Source organism: Amblyraja radiata, chromosome 23, assembly GCF_010909765.2.
Source record: "Amblyraja radiata isolate CabotCenter1 chromosome 23, sAmbRad1.1.pri, whole genome shotgun sequence".
NCBI classification, from domain to species: domain Eukaryota; kingdom Metazoa; phylum Chordata; class Chondrichthyes; order Rajiformes; family Rajidae; genus Amblyraja; species Amblyraja radiata.
This window is the reverse complement of record NC_045978.1, coordinates 34,412,168-34,429,919: the sequence shown is the minus strand read 5'-3', so window position 1 is coordinate 34,429,919 and position 17,752 is coordinate 34,412,168. Positions and strand designations below refer to the sequence as shown.

General features: G+C 45.7%; 1 protein-coding gene across 2 annotated transcripts in view; it reads right to left on the bottom strand.

Annotated features, from left to right (window-relative positions):
- The window catches only part of pmepa1 (prostate transmembrane protein, androgen induced 1), an 82,069-nt gene that overhangs the window by 14,116 nt on the left and 50,201 nt on the right, over positions 1–17,752 (bottom strand). The window contains exon 2 of one of the 2 annotated variants that reach the window (XM_033042015.1): positions 10,494–10,568. The exons of the other annotated variant lie outside the window; for it this stretch is intronic. Coding sequence (XP_032897906.1) covers positions 10,494–10,568 — 75 coding nt within the window. The remainder of the gene's footprint in view (positions 1–10,493; positions 10,569–17,752) is intronic. 2 annotated transcript variants of the gene reach the window in all.

Sequence of the window (17,752 nt, the reverse complement as noted above, 5' to 3'; positions counted from 1 at the left end):
TGGGACGTGTGAGGAAACTGGAGAGCCATGGGGGGATCCCGTATGGTCACAGGGAGAACGTGTGAACTTCATGCAGACATTGGCAGAGGTTGGTATCAAACCTGGTTGACAAGAGCAGTGAGGCAGTAACTCTGCTGGTCCACAACGCAGCTTGGTGAACGGTGAGAGGTCACGTCGCGCTTCACTGCCCAAGCGAAGAGGCCAAGGGCAGGCAGCTGCGGAGAACTAGTACAGGTGAACAAATAGCAGGCTGTGTGGGTAGGTGTCCCATACAGTGGGTTCACACTCTGCATTTGGTTGGCACAGGGGAAGATAGATGTGCAGGGAGCAAGTTGAGCTACATCAGAAAAGGCAAGGGGCTGTGGGTCTCACCCCAGTAGATGCAGCATCTCTTCAGGTTGTTGAGGTTAAGAGGGGGGACGGGTGGGGGGGAGGACGGGACCCTTTAGCTGATTCTCATTACTCTCCCACTGACAGCCATGCCCATAGTTGCCCAAATGCAGAAATTTCCTCCCTGACCTCTCTTTTCACGTAACGACTCCTTTTGACCAAAGCACTTTAAATGTGACAGGGTTAACTTTTGTTGGATGTGACTGGGAAGGTCAGCCTTTGTCCTTAATCGAACCGTGTTGCCAAACCAGCACCTTCCCCTGAACGTCAGACTGTAGCTCCAAAGTGTTCGCCACATTTCCCTTTGGAATGGTTCAGAAGTGGTGGGTGTAAAACGAGTTAGGGAAGAGACAATTGATTGATAACATTTCGGTTCATGGTTATTTAAACTAAGATTTTTCTGAACAAAATGGAGGAAAAACTTTCCCATGCATGAAGCAGTCACCAAGAATTAACCTATAACCTGCCTGTCCAGACAGTTCTTGGGTATTACATTAACAAAGTGACAATGTTAGAAGTAGTCAGTGAGGCTTGCAAGAGTCATCATGTGTGGAGAATGGAAAACGGCGAGCAACACACACATTCACGCACACTTGAACCCAGTAGCTTACACATAAGAATCAACTCAGTGGGGTGCTGTTTAAAAGCAAACGAGGAATTGCAGCAGCACCTTAGCCCAGTGACAGTGTTTAAGCCTTTGCCCTGTCCTCTCTCCACTTCACCCTCTCTCTACGCCCCACGTCATTGATTCACTCAGCAGCATCATTGCAGTACAGCAAGGAACATCTCCCTCAGGCACAGAGCGAAAGTTAACAGTGGGGTTTCAAGGACTCTACTAACATATTCCTTCTTCAAATCAGGGATTCTTTTTCAATATGTTAAAAATGGTCAGAAGGCACCCCCCCCCCCCCCCTCCCCTCCCTGAAGGTAAATGACCATCAATGTTCTTAACTGCTGCCACCTCAGGCGTGTGGCTTCACTGCTGAGACAGCCGGGAGCAGGCAGGCAGGCCGGCAGACAGACGGGGCGGGCTCGAGGGCAGTCTGGCAGTCAGCACTACATCATGCATTCACATCATGAACGGCGTAGCCAAGCACTCCTCTGGCTGGGGGCTGGCCTGGGCTACACATGATGGATTTTGACACTGAAGTTTGGGTCAGCTCGTCTGGCGATTGGCATGGGGAGGGGGGAGGGGGGAGGTGGATGCAGACAACTTGCTGCTGCTTTGCACATCATTATATTAGAAGCGAGTCCCAGTGAGGTCTGGAGACGGCGGCGTGAATGCAGATAGGAGGGGGATTGAACAGCTGTCTCGGGCACAATGAGTAATCCAAATCAAGGCCATACTTAGCGGGACTAAATTGTCACCTTGTGCCCTGACAGCAGTCGATAGAGCCAAGAGAGCCTGGCCCGTCATGAACACAGCCCACACTATACAAGGGTAGCTGTAACCCTCAGCTGCCACACCGACTCAGGACAGCAAACTGCTTATGACCCTCTCTCTGTCAGTAGGACAGTCCCCAGACTAGAGCTGCCTGTTCTGTCGGCACGCATTGAACCAGTGCAGCCCATCCCCACCCTGAACATTCCCTCGGCTTAAACATACGAATTAAAGACAAGCAGCACGGCAGTTCATTATATAGTTGTGGGCGTCATGGCCAACATTCACCTTTACAAATATCAGCAGATCAGACTGCAGACTGGCAGCATTTCACACAGCAAATATAACCACATAGATGTTAAGCACTTCAGGATGTCCTGAATTCAGGAAATGAGCACCCCCCCCCCCCCCCCCCCCCCCCCAATATAAAACCTATGGGTGGGTGGGGAAGGGCTGGAGATGGATGGGTGAGTGGGAGGGAAACTTGTTTCCATTTCCAGTGCCCTGTGATACTGAAAACTTGTCACAATGGGACCCAGGAAAGTGCAGTTGGAAGGACATTGTGAAGCCAGTATCGCTCCTCCTCCCCCCGCCTCCATCACATGGGATTTACAGTGTGGAGAGGTTGCCACTGCAACCTTCCCCTAACCTGGCAGGTGGCACCCACGATGGCAGGAACACCTTACGTAGTCACCTCTGCCAGACCTCTCTGCCAATGACTTGACATCCACCGTATCCAGAGTAGGAACACTCAGCAAGCCACCACATGCGACCCAGCTGACCGAGCAAGAAGGATGGACCACCAATATAGAGACCCATGCAAGGTGTGGGAGGAAGAGGCAGGGCAAATACCCTGGCCTTAATGCTGGACAAGCCAGAGATGGTCAAAAACGAATGTTCTTCTTGGAAAGATCGGCACAGTGGGACAGCGGTAGAGTCGATGCCTCACAGTGTCAGAGGCCCGGGTTTGATCCTAACTATGGGTGCTGTCTCTATGGAGTTTGCACGTTCTCCCTGTGACCGCGTGGGTTTTCTCCGGGTGCTCCAGTTTACTCCCACACTCCAAAGACGTACAGGCTTGTAGGTTAATGGGCTTTGGTAAAAATTGTCCCTGCTTTGTAGGATAATGCTCGTGTACAGGATCATCACTGGTCGGCATGGACTCGATAGGCCAAAGGGTTTGTTTCCACGCCATATCTCTAAAGTCTAACGGCAGCTTTTACTGTTTTGAAAATTGTTTCCATTGAAAGGGGGATTATTAACCATGGCACATAGATTTAAGATAATAAGTACAAGAACCAGAGGAAAAGATGCAACTACTTATTAAAAATGTAAGTGATGATCTAGAGCCCATTATCTGAAAGTGACAGAAGCAGACTCTGGTAATTTCCAGAGAAAGTTTGATATGCATTCAATTAAGTTCCATGGCTACTGTGGAGAACAAGGGAAGAGCCAGGGTTAGCTCTTTCAAATAGCCAACAAGACAATGATGGGCAAAACGGCTTCCTCTGCTTGTTCTGTGGGTAAGTGTGCAAGTACTAGATAACCTGCCACTTCCTACCACCAAAGTATAGGTGACACTGAAGATAACTGGCTTGAATTACCTTAAATGCCATTGGATCATATCATCAATGCACACCGCAACAATTAAACCTATAAAGCTTCCCAAAGCCTTTGTATGGATGCTGCATTCTTATGTAAAGAGATACGTACTGAACTGTATACAAAATGTCACTGTACTTCGGTACATGTGTCAAATAATGTACCATTGACATTCAATTGTGTAAACACTCGTGATCAGTGCTCACTTTTGATTGGCCACCACATCAGAAAGTCCCCGTTTGGAGAGGGCTCTCCTCAAATTTTAGCAATTTAGGTTTATGATTGTCATGTGTACCGAGGTACAGTGAAAAGCTTTGATTTGCATGCTATCCAATGGGGAGAGGGGAATCGGACAGTACCCTGGTGTAAGGTAGTACCGTTCTGAAGTCTAATAACAGAGGGGAAGGAGCTATTTCCCAGTCTGGTGGTGTGCACTTCCAAGCTATTGTATCACCTGGCTGACGGGAGTGGGGAGAAGAAAGAATGACCACGGTGATTATAGAAACATAGAAAATAGGTGCAGAAGGAGGCCATTCGGCCCTTAGAGCCAGCACCGCCATTTATTGTGATCATGGCTGATTGGCCCCAATCAATAACCTGTGCCTGCCTTCTCCCCATATCCCTTGATTCCACTAGCCCCTAGAGCTCTAACTCTCTCTTAAATCCATCCAGTGATTTGGCCCCCACTGCCTTCTGTGGCAGGGAATTCCACAAATAAACAACTCTCTGGGTGAAAAAGGTTTTTCTCACCTCAGTCTTAAATGGCCTCCCCTTTATTCTAAGACTGTGGCCCCCTGGTTCTGGACTCGCCCAACATTGGGAACATTTTTCCTGCATCTAGCTTGTCCAGTCCTTTTATAATTGTATATGTTTCTATAAGATCTTCCCCTCATCCTTCTAAACTCCAGTGAATACAAGCCTAGTCTTTTCAATCTTTCCTCATACGACAGTCCCGCCATCCCAGGGATCAATCTCGTGAACCTACGCTGCACTGCCTCAATCACAAGGATGTCCTTCCTCAAATTAGGAGACCAAAACTGGACACAATACTCCAGATGTGGTCTTTCCAGAGCCCTATACAACTGCAGAAGAACCTCTCTACTCCTATACTGAAATCCTCTTGTTATGAAGGCCAACATTCCATTAGCTTTCTTCACTGCCTGCTGTACGGTTATCCCACGGTTAAAGGAGATAATTCCAAATGAAGCTTGTCAAACTTGCTAGAAATGTAACCATAAAAGGGATGAAGGGCTAGTGGTGAAGAGAGGGAATGTGCAAGCAGTGCAAAAATCATCAAGACCAATATTTGTAAAACAAAGTTATGTAAATATTTTAATATCATGCTGTCTTTTTTTAAAAACTAAACCATAAGGGGCCAATAATTCAACCGTTTCCCACCCATTAGCATCCTCTGAAAATCCCCTTGACGACGAGCACAGCTCATTCTCAATTGCGGGGCAGAGGGGGGAAGGGATAAAGGGAAAGGTCAAAATGAAGACCGTGTCTGAAGATAGTGTGGAGCACACATGCACTGCCCAGTTTCTCCAGGAAACGTCTTGCACAGGGAAAATAAAAAGCGCAGCATTGAGCGATTGGACGAAAGCGGCTGCTAATCACTATTACTATTCAATTAGCGGGAGACCTTGCTCCATTTTTCACCAGTAATTTGTCCTTGGGGACTCTTGATAGATGTCCACCAGTTTGCAAAGCAGTCAGAGTTATTCTGACTGTCTGGAAAGGATTGTGGAAATTGAGTTTAGCTTACTCTTTTCCTTTCCTCATGGCTAATAAAGAAACTGATGCAAAGAGCAGGGCATAACTGTGCAAACCCACGTCACTATTCAATGTTACGGCCACAAGTGTGAAGCACATTAATCGTTCTTGTCAGGTCAGTGTTGACAGTTAGAGGATCGGTTTGTGTGGGTGCTAGTTGTACACATTGAGCTCATTGAAACCCAAATGATGTTCACTTTCTCCGTGATAATTCCCCAAAACTAAATCATTCATTTTCTCAGTTTGTTGCCTGCGTGCATGTTCTGCACAGGATAGCACGGAGTGAGATTATCAACACCCCGGGTACTTAGTCCACACCGTCCACCAGGTTTGTGGGAGGATGCCTGGCTGATAGCCACCCAAGGTCAGCCACTCCCCACCTCCCACACTGAAACTTCCATCGATCTACCGCAGATGGGATATTTTAGGAAATGCAAGCTTTTAAACCCCTGTATCACCATTTTCTTTTGCACATGACATCCCCATACTGCATGACTAACTGTATCAGGCCGCCTTGCATGTAACTGTTTCTCGAATAATTTCACTTCACCGTCGATGGTCTATTGCCAAACACACAAGCTCAGACGCTGAGTGACTCGAATACCAAAGCCTTTTTTGTTTGCCATTTCTAGCATTGAGATTATCCTTGCCACCTTGCAGCTAGAGCTTTTATTAAATAGTCTGGGCAATGGAGAAGTGGGAATGGAAACTCAGGTCCTGGCCTGGATGTTTAATGAGTGCGAGAAAATGTGGCAATGTAGTGTGAAATCAGTCAGGGTGGACAAGGGCATCAGTAACGCCAGAGGTTTGGGTTCCAGACTGCTCATCACTATGAGATCAGTGACATTTGATATCTAGGACAGTCTGGGAGGGAGCAAAAGAAGAAAAAAAAACAAATGCAGCTTAATCAACATTTAGATCTTCAAGCAAAGCACTGTAATCACATAGACACAAAAAGCTGGAATAACTCAGCAGGACAGGCAGCATCTCTGGAGAGAATGAATGGGTGATGGTTCAGGTCGAGACCCTTCTTCAGACCCATTCTGAAGAAGGGTTTCGGCCTGAACCGTCACCCATTCCTTCTCTCCAGAGATGCTGCCTGTCCTGCTGAGTTATTCCAGCTTTTTTCAGACCCATTCTGAAGAAGGGTTTCGGCCCGAAACGTTGCCTATCTCCTTCGCTCCATAGATGCTGCTGCACCCGCTGAGTTTCTCCAGCATTTTTGTGTACCATGCAACCATATGTTCCTTTCATCTTTCTCCTGGAGATAAGCACACTTGCCCGATCCCACCCTGCCAATAATTTCACTGCCCAGTTTGGGCAATAGGTTTACTTTGCTCCTCCTGCACTCCCCATGCCACTGACGACTGGAATGGGTTTTTAAATGGCTCTGTTTTAGCAGAGTCACTTGGGCTATAAAAATACAGAAGAGAAAAGGGGAAAAGAAAGAAATAAAAAAGACAAAGAAAGAGAAGGCAAAAAAAAGACAAGAGGCTACAGGAGAGAATGAAAAGGAGAGAGACTCGAATCCTGCCCTATCCACTCTAACAGTGTGACTTTCAACGGCTGATGTGTGCTCAAAACATAAAAAATGTTATGACAAACAATAGCCATCCACGGCTTACCCAAAACTATGCCATTACTCTGCACTCCCACAGCTGTCTGAGCAGCGTGCAAACATCAGGTATTAAAACCTTAAACTGTCTGAATTTTATGAAAATCTAATCTGTGTTAATGATGGCTTTCGATGTGGCGCGATGGTGGAGAGAGCTCATTTACATTCTGATGATCAGTTCCCTGCTGACTCACTTTTGGCTGGGCCCACAGATTCATTTATCCTCTCACTCCCCAAGCAGACACTTCCTCTGACCAGCTCGTTGCGTTGGCTTTGGGGAACATTACACCCTGCCAGCGAGGGTGAAAGTGGAACTTTACCTGCTGGTACCAGGCAGCACAAACGATTCAACAACGCACAATGAAACACAAACAGCTTTGATAATATTCACAGCATATAGTTTTTTCATCATAGTGAGTGAGGGGGCCTTTAAATGTACATCAACCTGTTCAGGTACCTCCAGGGGTGGATTTTCACAGGGCTGGTTAAACTCTGGCTGGAAAATTGCAACAGCCTCTTTTAACCCTGGCATGATAATTTTACTAATTGGCATTTTGATTGCCGTGAAGGAGTCGGGAACATGGAGGAACACAAAAGATTCAGTCCAAAGATAGTTTGTTCCCAGAGTGTAAAATGCTTAGAACTCTTCACCTCCAAATAATTGTTCCCAATGACTTAGTTCAGATATAAAACATGCGCATAGCTGGGAGTTTATGCTAGAAGTGTATACAACGGCAGTTAGCCCACAGTTGGAGTATGGGTATTGGTCATTATATCACAGTAAAGATATACGAAGGTGCTGGAGAAGGGTTGGAGATTTACTAGAATACAGTTAGTTTAGGAAAATTGTAGCTTTTAAGATTGGATCGGCCAGGATTGTTTTCTTTGTCGAGGATGATGTAGAGAGGAGAGAGAGCAAGAGATAATTAGAGCGTGTAAAAAAAATTAATTATGAAGGACTTCCATCATCTTCTAAGAAATCCCGTGGGTTTTGTGGGTAAGCTAATGAGGCCAATGTGGGAAGAGTAGACTCTGCCACAGCTGGGCTGGGAGGGTGTGTAGTTAGTGAGCTTATGCAGAGTCTCCATGCTCTCTCTGTGCATAGACCGGAGGTTCTAGTCACCAGCCTGGACTGTCACCCCTCCACTTTGAGTGGTAATGAGCAAGAGGGGGTCAGGTCGGTGAATAGGAAGGACATTTTCCTTAGCCCTAGATTCAAATACAAGGGAAACATCGATATAGCGGGATTTAAAGGAAGATTAGAGGGGAGAGCAGGCAGCTTTTTTTTTTTTAAACACACAAATTAAAAGATGTGGTAGGTATCTGGAACTCTGCCCGAGAGTGTGGTACAGGCAGCAAATCCCACTGTACTTAAATAGTTCCTGGGTATGTATTTGCAGAGCTGTGATCTGGAAAGCCACAGGCCCAGTCTCCAAAAGGTGGGATTAAACCGGGTGCCTTATTTTTTATTTCTCAGACGTAGTGGTCTGTGAGGCAAATAGACCCATCGAGTCATCCAGCACAGAAACAGCCCTTCGACCCTTCATGTCCAGGCTGTAGCCCAAGTACCCATGTACACTAATTCCATTTACCAGCAGTGGACTGTGCTACTCCAATCCATTTATCCAAAGTCACCACTCACTGATCCGTTCCAACAGAGGGGAGTGTTTACCCCTACAGCCAGGTCTTCACATGCAATGCAAGGAGACCATGCTGCTTGAGGGGCCAGGCCAGACCCAGCTCATTACTAAATTTCTGATTGGATAGGTGGAGGTATCTGGATTCTATCACCTGCATTACAATGTGCCAGTGATTGCATCAAAGCTCACCTTGACACAGATGAACAAAGGGATGCTATGGGCTTGTGTAGCGCTAAAGAACAGCAGATCTACATTTGTGTAGAAAGGAACAAAAAGCTGGACCGAAGAAGGGTTTCGGCCTGAAACGTTGCCTATTTCCTTCGCTCCTTAGATGCTGCTGCACCCACTGAGTTTCTCCAGCACTTTTGTCTACCTTCGATTTTTCAGCATCTGCAGTTCCTTCTTAAACAAAAAGCTGGAGTAACTTAGCGGGTCAGACAGCATCTCTGGAGAAAAGAAACAGGTGAAGTTTCTGGTCGAGACCCTCCTTCAGACCTGAAGAAAGGTCTCGACCCAAAGCGTCACCTGTTCCTTTTCTCCAGAGATGCTGTCTGACCCGTTGAGTTACTCCAGCTTTTTGTGTCAATCTTCAGCAGACCTACATTTACCTTGCTCCTTCCTGAATCAGAGACTAGAACAAAACACTCACAGACAATTGGGTAGTTTACACCCCAGCGGTATGAACATTGACTTCTCCAATTTCAGGTCTTCCCTGCTTTCTCCTTCTTTCCCCTCCCCTACCCAGCTCTCCCACAGCCACTGTCTCCGCCTCTTCCTTTCTTCTTCCCGCTCCCCCCACCCCTACATCGGTCTGAAGAAGGGTCTCGACCTGAAACGTCGCCTATTTCCTTCGCTCCATAGATGCTGCCTCACCGCTGAGTTTCGCCAGCACTTTTGTCTACCACAGACAACTGGTAAATACTTTCCGAAGAGCAACCTGCACACAGCCAAACCCCAGAAATAATAAACCAAGGGATTAATACTGGCAAAGGTACCCATGGAGACTTCCCACATTCCTTTGCAATCCAAGATTATTGTGCACAAATTAACATCTCATCGAATGGGTGACCCACTGACCCCTAGGCCAACACTAGTCTCTGGGTGATGTGATCATTTTGCTGAAAACCTCGTTATTAATCACACATCTTTTTAATGTACAAATTTACTATGGCGTTTCTTACACTATATTCGTGGCAGCACTTCAGTCGTGAAGCAAGTGCTGTGGAGGTGGTGAAAATTCCTCCCTTTTGTTTGTGGAAGCAACTCTATTTGTGGAAGCTGCTGAAGCCAGGCTCTGCGCTGCTGATGGGACTCAGGTAGATGCCATCAGCACACTGCAGATGGCAAGGGAGTCCTCATTGTGTTCTGATGAGGGGTGAATTCCTTGCTCGGCAGAGCGTGCTAAGGCATTTTGTTGAATCTCTAAAATGTATCACCAGCAAAAGAAAAGAAACAATCTGGCCATTCACTGGCGTTTATGGCATGTGCCTGGAACCAGAATCCTTGCTGTTTCAGTGAACATCAGTTTGTCGAATTGTATTGGAGTGCTCAGAGTCATCGTGGACACAACTACACAAATGTAAGCTCCAAGAGTAAAAATATCACGGCCAGAAAGAAATATCTGCTGGAAGAAATGCATTAGTTGAGCATTTTCAATTAATTTACGATGAGAAATGGTGAAAAATGGACAGTTTGTAATATATATATGTTATATATATCATTTTAAAGACTTCTGAATATTTTGAACAATGCATGTTGACGATAATCAGGTTGAAATAATAAATGGGAAGAGCCTGGAATTTTACTTTCTCTCCTCTGCCAGCCTGAGATGACCACCAGAACTACATGGAAGAGGGTCTTGAAATGTTCCCTCATGCTCAGGACAATAGAAGGATTGCTTGTCTGTTTTACTCAAGACATCTTTCTTGTCTGCTCAAATCCATAACAAATCGAGCATTGGTAAATATTCTAGGTCTCGAAAAACGCCCAACATAGAAACAGCCATGTAGCTCGACTGGTCTATGTTGTCATTTATTTTTGCTCCCATCCAGTCTCTTCCCAACTCGCTTCATCTAACCCCATCTGCACATACCTCTATTTCCTTCCTCCCTCATGTGTTTATCTGTGCTATTAGCTTCAACCTCTCCACGTGGTAGCAAATTCGACTCTGCATTTATTAAAAAGGAAAGGTAGATCAGAAGATAACAAATGTGGTTCCGTCAAATATGATATAAAACAGGTTTTTATACTCCAGTAGTGTCACCAGTTAGTTGAAACCTCCTCTAGACTGATCTGTGTCTTTACACTCTGCCAGATCTGGCCTCCAATGGATCCCCAGTAGTCAAGGCTGCACTATAGGGGGCATCTCTCCTGATCCCAATGCCCCAAAGCTCTGGAGAAACAAAACCACTCCACCTCCTGCCCCATCTCTAATATTCTATTTACATCTATCATTTGACCTCCATTTTCATTATTTCACTTATTACCTCCGTGGTTCAGATTCAATTTTTAAAAAGTATACACACACTCCCGAGGAACAATTGGGAAGCAGAACCGAGATGGGTGTTGTTATCTGTTACCGACCCATTGCAGGATGGAGACGGTGACGGTGGGGTGGGAAGAATGATGCCAGTAGGAACTCAAAGGATCCAGGTATATTTGGGGAAAATAAAAATCTAGTCCTTTTCATACTTGTAAGGAGATACGAGACATGCAATTCTATGCAAAGGTGCACAGGTTTTTACTTCACTCGGCAGCAAGACGTCATTAAATTCAGCACTAGTATACAGTGCACTGAAGTCCTTTTGGACATGAATTTCCAGATAGAAAAGGCTGCAGTGGATTATGAAAACATTTATTTTTCTAGTCTATAGCAACAGATCAGCAGATGTGAGGTGGTGAGAAACAACAACTGAATGGCGAGGTTCTGAGCACCTGATATCTGACGCCATTGTTGTCAACTCACCTGGATTCAATAGCTATGTGCAAAATCATGAACAAAGTGCATTCCTTACAAATACATATTCAAGATTACTGCACACAGTTGGCCGGGTAAATTTGCCACAGTGACTGACTGCAGTGCATCAACTGCCCTCCGTATTGCTCTGTATCCTGAAGCATGATTACAATTCCATGCCACCCTCCAACAAAAGACATCCGTGATAGTAGCGGAGTAGACTCAATGGGCTGAATGGACTCGTTCTGCTACGACTTCTGAACTTATGAGTTCAGAGATAGAGCATGGAAACAGGCCTTTCGCCCAAACTGACCATCCATCGATCACCCATTCACACTGGTTCCATGTTGTCCCACTTTCTTGTCCACTCCCTGCACATCAAGGGGAATTTTACACTGGCAAATTAACCTACAAACCCACACGTCTTTAGGATGTGGAAGGAAACAGAATCACCAGGAGGAAACCCACCACAATCCGGGGAGAACGTGCAAACTCAGCACAGACAGTTCTCGAGGTCAGAATCGAACCCGAGGCAGGAACTCATCTAACGGTAGCACCATGCTGGCTAGCACTCTTGCCTCATCCACCCCACCACCAGAGACAGCAGTTTTAAGAAAATGTTTCAGTAATCTCCACTCTTACCCTCTGGCCTCTACTTCCTGCCTTTAGAATTTTTAGTAACGTTCCATTTCCATCTCATCTGAAATGTACCTACCCAGCCTTCTCTGGTGGGGCTCCAGCTGCCACCTTCCCACCCCCCTGCCCGGGAGGGGTGGGGAAAAAAATCTATTCTACCATTGTCATGTCCACACTTCCGACTATGTGTATCAGCCTGGTGGTGGGCGCAGAGCAAGGCTGAGTACACAGCTCCAGCAGTCCCACTGGTATGAGGACACACACTTCACCATTCCATCAACTCCATTACTCTGGCAAATCACATTCAATGAGTCCATCACACGCGGATTTTCCTCCTTTTACTTTCTTCCAAAATGTTACTTTCTCACGATGTGGGCCAAGCCCAGTTGCCCTTGAGAAAGGCATGGCCAACTTCAACCTTCCGGAACCACTGGTGCTCTAAAGGAGTGCTGGGATGTAGATCAATTAACAAAGAACCAGCGGTAAATTCCTACTCATTGGAACGTGCTCAAATTTTTCATCAACAACCAACCTACTGATAATTCTGTATCTTAATTGTGTGTGCACGTTATACATAAACACACACACACTTAGCTTTCTCTCGCTCTCTCTATCCTCTCCCCCTTCCCAGTTCTCCCACCAGTCTTACTTTCTCCGACTACACTCTCTCTGTCCCACCCACTCCCGACATCAGTTTGAAGGTCTCGACCCGAAACGTCACCCATTCCTTCTCTCCAGAGATGCTGCCTGTCCTGCTGAGTTACTCCAGCTTTTTATATCTACCTTCGATCTAAACCAGCATCTGCAGCTCTTTCCTATACACACAAACACATATATCCACACACACATATCCATCCACACACACATATACACACATACATATCCATACACATGTGTGTGTGTGTACGGAGATATATGTGTGTGTGCGCATAATTATTATATAATATGTGAATTATATACACACACGTGTGTGTGTGTGTGTGTGTATATAATACAGCTTTTTCATGGGTTTAACAGAGTACTATGTTTGCATATCTGGGGTGCTGCTGCAAGTAAGAATTTCATTGTTCAGTTTCGGGACGTTTCACAATCAAACACTCGACACTATTGACTCTGTTGAAGGAAATGTCTGGAGCTGCAGTGAAGTTGGAGTGATAGGAGGCAGTTGATAACTCTCGGGAAAGGTTGATGGGAATGTCTCAAACTGTCAATAATCATTTAACATTTGGGTTAAAAACACACAGATAGTCTTGTTGATGTGATGTAAGAAAAAAAAGGGCTAAAAATAGTTGTTTCGTTTGGAGCAGAGTGCCTTGGCTCGCAAGGACAAAGGTGGGATAGAGAAGTTGCTGTAGGATACAGGGTACTTTTGCGGGTGAACTGAGAACGTTCCCTGGCAACCTGCATGCACCTCATTTTTTTTCATCCATTCTTCTGTTCCTGATCTACTGCAGCCACTTGGGTTTTGTGTGGCTGGACATCCTTCGGTTGTCTACAAATCATTCTTTATGATCTATTTGACCAGAGGAGTCATCTAAGAACGAGACAGTCATTCTTGCACTTTTCAGCTATACCACAGATGGTACCAGATATGCCAAACCAATACGGTTAGCCCAGAAAACAGATTGCAAAAAAAATAATCAAACCGTGGGAAGAATTTTGCAGTTTCAGCCATTTGTTTTTTTTTTTTTGCTCCAGTTTCAAGCGTCTGCAGTCTCATGTCTCCAGAAAGCAGGCACGGGTCCAGCAGGGCATTCTTATCTCTTTCCACCCTGCTGCATTCCATATCAGCAAGCATTTAAATGGTAAAGTTGAATCTGTCCCAATATATAACTGGCCACTAAAGACCTTGGTGCACTTTGTAGAGCTATCACCTCACAGCTCCAGTCACCCAGGTTCGATCCCCACCGTGGGTGTTGTCTGTGTGACTTTGCAGATACTGCATGCTCTCCGATATGTCCAGGTTTCTCCTGGGGTGCAATGGTTTCCACCCACGTCTCAAAGAACTGCTGGCCCGTAATTGGCAACAGTGCATAACCCCTAATGTGGCAAAATGTAGGGGCGATAGGAACGTAACAAGAATAAAGAGCGATTTGTGTAAATGGGTGCTTAATGGCCAGCATAGAGTAGGCCATAAGTGATGGCTCGTCTACCTCTCCCTCCTAACCCCATTCTCCTGCCTTCTCCCCATCACCCGTACTAATCAAGAATCTATCTATCTCTGCTTTGAAAATATCCATTGACTTGGCCTCCACAGCCTTCTGTGGCAAAGAATTCCACAGATTCACCACCCCCTGACTATTCCTCCTCATCTCCTTCCTTAAAGGGATGTCCTTTAATTCTGAGGATATGACCTCTCGCCCCAGACTCTCTCAGCTCCAACCACTGAACTAACCTTCAGGATAAATTAATTTTAAAATACAAGCCTACAAGACCCGTGAATATGCCGAGGTTGTAGGCAAAAAGCATCCGAACACATCACGAGGGGTGAGTCAGACATTGATAATTCTCCGCTTTCTGTGGAATCTACGCAGCACACTAAGTGCAGACACAAAAGGCTCGTTCTTTTTATTCAATGAGCTGAGTGAATTAACTTGGAGCAGCAGAGACCGTCTCTCTTTCAGTGAGAGCCGGCTACTGTTTATGTAGATGTGAAGTAACAGATCACTTTTGACCTACATTTGTCACATGCATGTCTGTCTGCCTGTTCTGCGGGCAGGAGAGAGAGAGAGAGAGAGAGAAAGAAAGAAAGAGGGAGAGAGAGGCCCCTTTAAAACCCCGAACAGTGAAATCTGTTGTGCTCTTCACTCAATGAGCCGGGGGTGGGGTGGGGGGGGAGCTGTGGACTTTCTCTGCAGTCGGAGGAATCCTCACTGAGCAATCCATTCATCCATGCTGTTACGTAATACTGCAGACAGTATTACCTAACGCAGCACACAGTCTATGCAACAGAAACTGGCCGAGAGAATACAAACCCAGACTGATCTTCAGTAGAGGCTGGGAGCCGGTGCACCCCAAATTTCTTACCTCCACCTCTTGCTAATCTGAGCAATGGTAGAACAGTGAACTCTTCACTTTATTAGCAAGGGTGCCGGGGTGGAATTAACAAATCCCAGGAAATGGTTAAAAGCGCTGAAAGGTGGTGAATTTGGCACAGGTTCCTATTTTTTGAGAGACAAATCGCTGCAAGTCCCTCAAAAGTGAAATGCCGTTGAAGCATGAAATGAGGTGGCAGAAGAGAAAAAAAAATGTTGCAGTCGCAACAATTTTATCTTTGTGTTGTCTCCACTGCAGTAGTGTTTGGTGCATTCTATTTACATTCTTGCGTACGGATGCTGCAGTTTCTCAAGAGCCCCGTTCACCAGCTGAAGCCCTGCCAGAGTTCTGTGACCTTTGGTCCTGGCCTCTTGAGGCTTTGGCTGACATTTTTCCAAAACAAAACAACACAACCCTTGTGGAGTCAGTAACATTCTGCGACGTGTAAAGAACGAAGCCTAAAACTGAAAGCTCCAGTAATTCAAAGATTAAATGGGAGCCATTTTTGTTTTTTTTTAAAACTTCAACCTCCCAGTGACATCTGTCCTTTGAAATCTGCCATTTCAAAGTCAAATGCAAACCCCTTTATCCTTGCTCTTGGACTGCGATGGGGGGAGGGCAATTGGCGGACTGTGCTAATTGAAGGAGTTATTCCAGCCTGATGTCATTCAAAGTCTTACCACTCCACATGGCAACTGCTTTAATTAATGCCTTTAACTCAGACAACCAAACACACACATTAGGTGCACTTCAGAAACCACACAATGGAGGCTCTTGAGATCTCTCTCTTCACCAGACAGCGACATCGCAAGAGCCAGTCTAGGTGAAGCTGGGGGGGATGGGTGGACATGGGTTAGCACAGGAGTGCACAGAGCAATGGAGAGCAGGCGAGCACAGCCACTCACACTTGCTGCAACTGTTCTAAATTTAACCAGCGGAACAAAAGCCGCATACTCTCACTTTATTTGCATATTCCTCTCAGCCAGAGAGACACAACATGAAGCTGGCTGCCTTGAAAACTGGGTATCACACTCTATAAACACAGGATACAGACTCCCAGCCACCAATCAACCTTGCAATCTGATAATTCCCTCTTATTCAAGATAACGATCACCATTAACCTGGTATTTTTTTTTAAACAAAGGAGGGAACTTGCTAAGTCAGCGACGAAACATAGCAGGGTCAGATGGTTTTGGAATGCTCAGTGCTTCAGGTGAGTGTGACCTTTAAGGGACTTCCAAGCCCTACTTACTGCCTGCTGACATGCACCGTGAACTGGTGAAGATGCTGATTGTACACTGCAGCAGGGAGAGAGATTAAAACCCTGCAAAAAGAGTTACAGAAGCAACCGATGGTTTTAGTAAACGGCTGAGGAAGGGTCTTGACCCAAAACGTCACCCATTCATTCTATGCAGAGAGCTGCTGCCTGTCCAGCGGAGTTACTCCAACATTTTGTGTCTGCCTTCAGTGTAAACCAGCATCTGCAGATAATTTCTTACGCATTTTGTCTACATGAATGGCCATGTGATTGCCAGAGCACGTGCTTCTTGGTTACATCTGTCTGGGTGACACTACCCATTACTGTGGGTGGCAGACTGCCCACTCATCTGGTGAATTTAAGGGCGTCACCTCATCTCTCACTGCGGCACATCCTCCCCTATTCTCCTGAATACACTAGTCACCACAAACTGGAAGGAGAAGGCAAATAAGTTAGTAAAATGACAAACTCAGTTAATATTTTTCAGTAGTGAACAGCAGTGTTCAATAAAGCACTGCGTCACACAATTATGTTTCACAGCTCATTGCTTTTCCACCTGTATTAACAATCCAAGATCAATGCCTTCAGGTCAATTCTGAGGAGCTGGCAAAAGTAGAGCATGGATATTCTGAATATATTTGGACCCTGATCCATCATGCTAACAAACTACCCAAATCATTTAAACGTTGTTATGGTTACATGGAATCCCTGTCTTTCTTTATTACCGAAGAGTTTGGCAATGCTTTGTTATTGCAGTGGAAACTGACAACCTTGTTTCTTCCAGCAGGAGGAAGTCAGGTTGCATCTACCAGGTGCATCCACTGGAGTTGCTATCCCACATGGTGCCCTGACACCACCAATGCAGCTCTGTTTGGACCATGGCTGAGATACCCTGGAGCTGAGAAGTCCTGATGAAATGCAAACAGCAATGGTGAGCAGGTTATTGTTAAATGCCGCTTGGTAGAATGGTTGACGACACCTTCCATCGATTTGCTGACTACTGGTGAATGAATAGACAGGTTAAGTGGGAAGATCAGATTTATTCTGCTTTTGGTATTCATTTATTATCATCACATGTTCTGAGATACTGAAAACGGTTTTGCCGCCAACCAGGCAAATAATACCACACACACACACATGTATAATCAAGCCATATACGTGTGCAACGGGTAGTGCAAAAAGTGAAAGGAAAAAAGTATTACAACAGAGAAAGTACTAATGAAAATATACAACAGCTGCAGCAAGGTAGATTGGAAGGTCAGGTAGACCTGGGTGCGAGTGGTCCTTGATTTGGTTGGCCCATTTCTCAAGGCAGCATGAAGTGTAGATGGTGTCATTTGGGTTTTTGGGGGGGGGGGAAGAAAGGTGGAGATAGAACTGGTTTGCACGTTGGACTGGGCTGCATCCATTTCTCTGCAATTCGTCGTAGTCTTGTGCCAAACTAAGTTATGACATGTAGCAATAG